Source organism: Achroia grisella, unplaced genomic scaffold, assembly GCF_030625045.1.
Source record: "Achroia grisella isolate CSIRO2021 unplaced genomic scaffold, CSIRO_AGI_Agris_v1 utg807, whole genome shotgun sequence".
Classification (NCBI taxonomy): domain Eukaryota; kingdom Metazoa; phylum Arthropoda; class Insecta; order Lepidoptera; family Pyralidae; genus Achroia; species Achroia grisella.
In genome coordinates this window covers 814,865-818,681 of record NW_026713028.1, presented here as the reverse complement: position 1 = coordinate 818,681, position 3,817 = coordinate 814,865, and the positions used below count along the sequence as shown (strand labels likewise).

General features: G+C 35.8%; 1 protein-coding gene across 1 annotated transcript; it reads left to right on the top strand.

Annotated features, from left to right (window-relative positions):
• The first annotated feature begins 200 nt into the window (after positions 1 to 200).
• Positions 201 to 3,206, top strand: LOC131851787 (uncharacterized). The gene is made up of 5 exons (XM_059202337.1): positions 201 to 284; positions 851 to 1,017; positions 1,427 to 1,620; positions 2,235 to 2,448; positions 3,002 to 3,206. The coding sequence occupies exons 1-5, from the start codon at positions 201 to 203 to the stop codon at positions 3,204 to 3,206; spliced, it is 864 nt and encodes a 287-aa protein (XP_059058320.1).
• The last annotated feature ends 611 nt before the right edge of the window (positions 3,207 to 3,817 follow it).

Genomic DNA, 3,817 nt, shown 5'->3' with positions numbered 1-3,817 from the left:
TGCGGCCGCAACTAAGTGCTCAGTCATACAATACATATCTCTATGATTGCACGAGCTATCAAATAAAGAAAAACAAATAAAAATAATGCAATTTCACGCCCCATTGAAGGATGTAATTGCGAGCTCAAACAATTAACTAGTCGGCCCAACCTAACTGTAATACGTATTAGGAGGATAATTCTAATTGCTACGTTCTCAAAATGTGTTTGTTCTTGAGTACCGTGCTAATCTTAGGTCTTTGTCTCCTATTTGTTGAAGCCATAGAACCCACAGTTCACTGTAGAGTAAATGTTTTTCTTCTTTTTTAATATTAGTTATGGTATCTGAATTCTAAATTCAAATTTTAATATTATTTTGAAACATAGCATTATTTATTCTTTAAATGTCTTTTGTAATTTATTTTCTAAATTCATATTTCAATATTAATTATAGGTAAATATGTTTTCATAAAATAATTTTAAATGAATCTTTATGGTATTTATACTTCTGATAATTAAATATTTATTTATTAAGTTTATACTCAATATGACAACGTTTTGTCTAGTGGTTTAGTATTCCAACTTATGTTGAAAGATTTTTTTTTTATATTAAAGTTAGATTGTAAGATCTAATCCTGCCAATACCCAATAACTCTGTGTGTCAATTTATATTTCTGACGAACTCTTCGATGATGTAAACACCTAATTTACCAAACTAATTCGATAGACGACAGTATACTCGTCCTCAACCACAATGAATACAAACATATAATAGCCACGTCACGTGTTTCATTCAACGTCTACCCCATCTGGGTTATCAGTCGTAAATATATATTTACATTTATAAACTAAATCGTGCTTTAAATTTTCAGGACCGCAACAATCACCTTCGACAAGATGGCGGCCTCTGTTTCGAGATACCGCCATGGCAGTACATGCCTGTTCAACTCGAGCAGCACTTGTCATCGTTGAAGGAGAGATGGGGAAACAACACAACGATAGAGTCTTTGCGGAGATCCCAATTAGCCTTTCTTAACAGGTATTTTTATTTTTATTTATGACTAGCTACTAACCCCGACTTAGCACGGGAATACATGTATTATACATATAAACCTTCAGACAACTTCAACCACACAGCGCCATCTAGTACTAAGATAAGTAATAGCTAAGTAGGCAAAAATCCTTAGATTTTCTTTATAAATACACACATAATTAACATAGAAAATATTCAGATCCATACAAACAACCATACCCCTGTTGAAAGATTGATGATGAATACAATATTTTTATGAATTTTTTATTCATTAATGTTTGCATCGTGTAAACTATTGAACCCGCTACCATTGAAAATAAGGCGGAGTGCTAAACCGTTAGACCAACGGCCTCTTATATGTATAGATTAAAAAAAGATTCGGTTCATTGATTAGAACTATTCATATTATTTACAGTGAAATGTCTCGTTACATGGACACTGTACTGGCTCCCTTTCTGGATACTTATCATAAAAACATACAAACAGCATACCAACAGATGACTTCAAAGATTTTGAGAAGAATTAAGGAAGAAATAAACTCAGCCGTTCAGAGAAAGGGCAAGATATATACCGAGTTGATAGAGTTAGCTGATAAACTGCAAGTACCAGGTAACAAAAACATAGCTCAAGAGACAAACCAGCTTGCAGCTCACCAGATAGTAAGTGATTACTGTCGCATATGATATCCCGCAACCCCAAGTCAATTGCAAGTGCAGTAATTGGAAGAAGGACCAATTATCACGAAAATAGTCTCCACTATTTTCATAATATAATAATAATATTTATTTTTACTACCAGATTAGGGACCGGGAACCAATTGTATACCATCATTCTTCGTCCTCAAATGTCGCCAGTTTAAATCTTCGCCTTTTTTCGCCTGAATTTCTGATGACGCAAACAACAACACCAAACAAAATTAATCCGAGAGAGAAGCCATCATGTTTGCAATGTACCATGTCAGGTTGACCTCCATGTGGAGGAAACAATCGTGATAAATGCAATGTGAATTTGTCAGGATGGGCTAACTAACCTGTTCATCTTAACACTCTCCACTGATGTCCCACCATAGTAAAACATTAGCGCAAAAGGGTGAATCATTATATTAATATCAATTAAATATATATATGTACCCTTTTCCCCCACATCACGATTTGTCAAACGACAATGGCTCTGATTACCCCATATAGTATAATAGTCGTGAAGTTATATTATTATTTGTACAGAAATGTGCGATGAAGAGCGTCGTTCAGCACGTACGTTAGCCAGTAAACATGTCTCCCACATGTACAAGTGTACAGAGGATGCAAAATCTTCTATTGCCAAGATGGGAAAATATGCAGAGGAGATGATAGGCATCACCAGGAATCACATGCAGGTGGTTTTGGATGATACAACTAAGTCTTTGAGTGTAAACAGTCAAGCCAGATCTATGCCAAAGTAAGTTTACCCAATATCGAAATGCTACATACATATTAGGTTCGCACAATGGCTCAAATACCACTCCACACGTCCCTCTCACGCGCCTTACTGATCCTGTCTGCTCCAACTTCCTGTGCAAAGACATCCCTTCATCGTCTTTTAGGTTATACTTATTTCCATTGGTATTATTCGTTATTTTCGTAATCCTTCTTTTAGTATTTCGTCTACATTCGTTTTATTACAATTGTTTTATGCACTTACTTCTATCTTTTTTTCCTTCTTACTTTCTGTATCACTTTTACATACTCCCTTCTTTCACATATCGTTCCCGTTTAGGAATCAATCTACCTACTCAATACCGTACCTTTTTTACATAAGTAATAATCCGTAGTTATATTAAAAGTTCGTAAGAGTGTAAGTCTGTTTGTTACCTTTTTACCTCTAAATGGATGAATGCATCTCATTAAAATTTAACATGAAGATAGATTATATCCCGAGGATGGACATGATCTATCTTTTATCCCAAAAAGGCAACGTCCTCATGGGCAATAGCTAGTATTGCATATTTCAGAGAAGAAGTAACGCTAAGTTTGAAGGAACTCTCCCGGGCTGCAGTCGCTCTGGGTTACGAGCTGGATTTAAGCTTGACAAATGCCCGTCGTCACAATGAGCAATCCTGCGAGAGACTTACAGCTTGCAGTTCCAAAGTGCGCAAAAAAACTGATGAAGACGTTACCGAGTTACGCGAGAAGCTATATCAATGTGTGTACGCTTAAATGTTATACATGCTATATATCTTTCTACAATATTCTAAAATATCTTAGCCTGTTCAGAAATGCTATAAGTCCTATATGATACAGAACATGTATCTAACGCGGCATTGGCAGGTTCCTACCAGATTTGGTAGGGCAGGGACTTCGACGTACGTCAACACGCAACTTCACCGCTCAAGTTTCTCAAAGGGTAAGGTAAGGGTAAGGGTATTTTAAAGTCCAGGGAACTGTTTGCAGTTTCTCTCTCTACCACACGATGGACCCAGCACCCGTACGATATATCCAAGAAATGCTAAGAAGTTCATCTCTTTTAAGTGTCAATTCCATTATATACAATAATAATACTGATCAATTGACACAACGCCATTGAGTTCTAAACATAGCGGTGTGGGTAGCTAGACAACTGATAGAAATATTCGAATATATTTTCGTGCATAAGCAATATATAGTACATAACTAGTATAAATAACAATAATATATACTAGCTATCCGCCCCAGCTACGCATCTTTATATTGCAACACTTCATCTATTGCTAAAAATTGCATTAAACTTGAAAGCGACTTCATGTAATACGTTGTAAAGATTATAATAAAGTCAAACTACAAACTGGGCC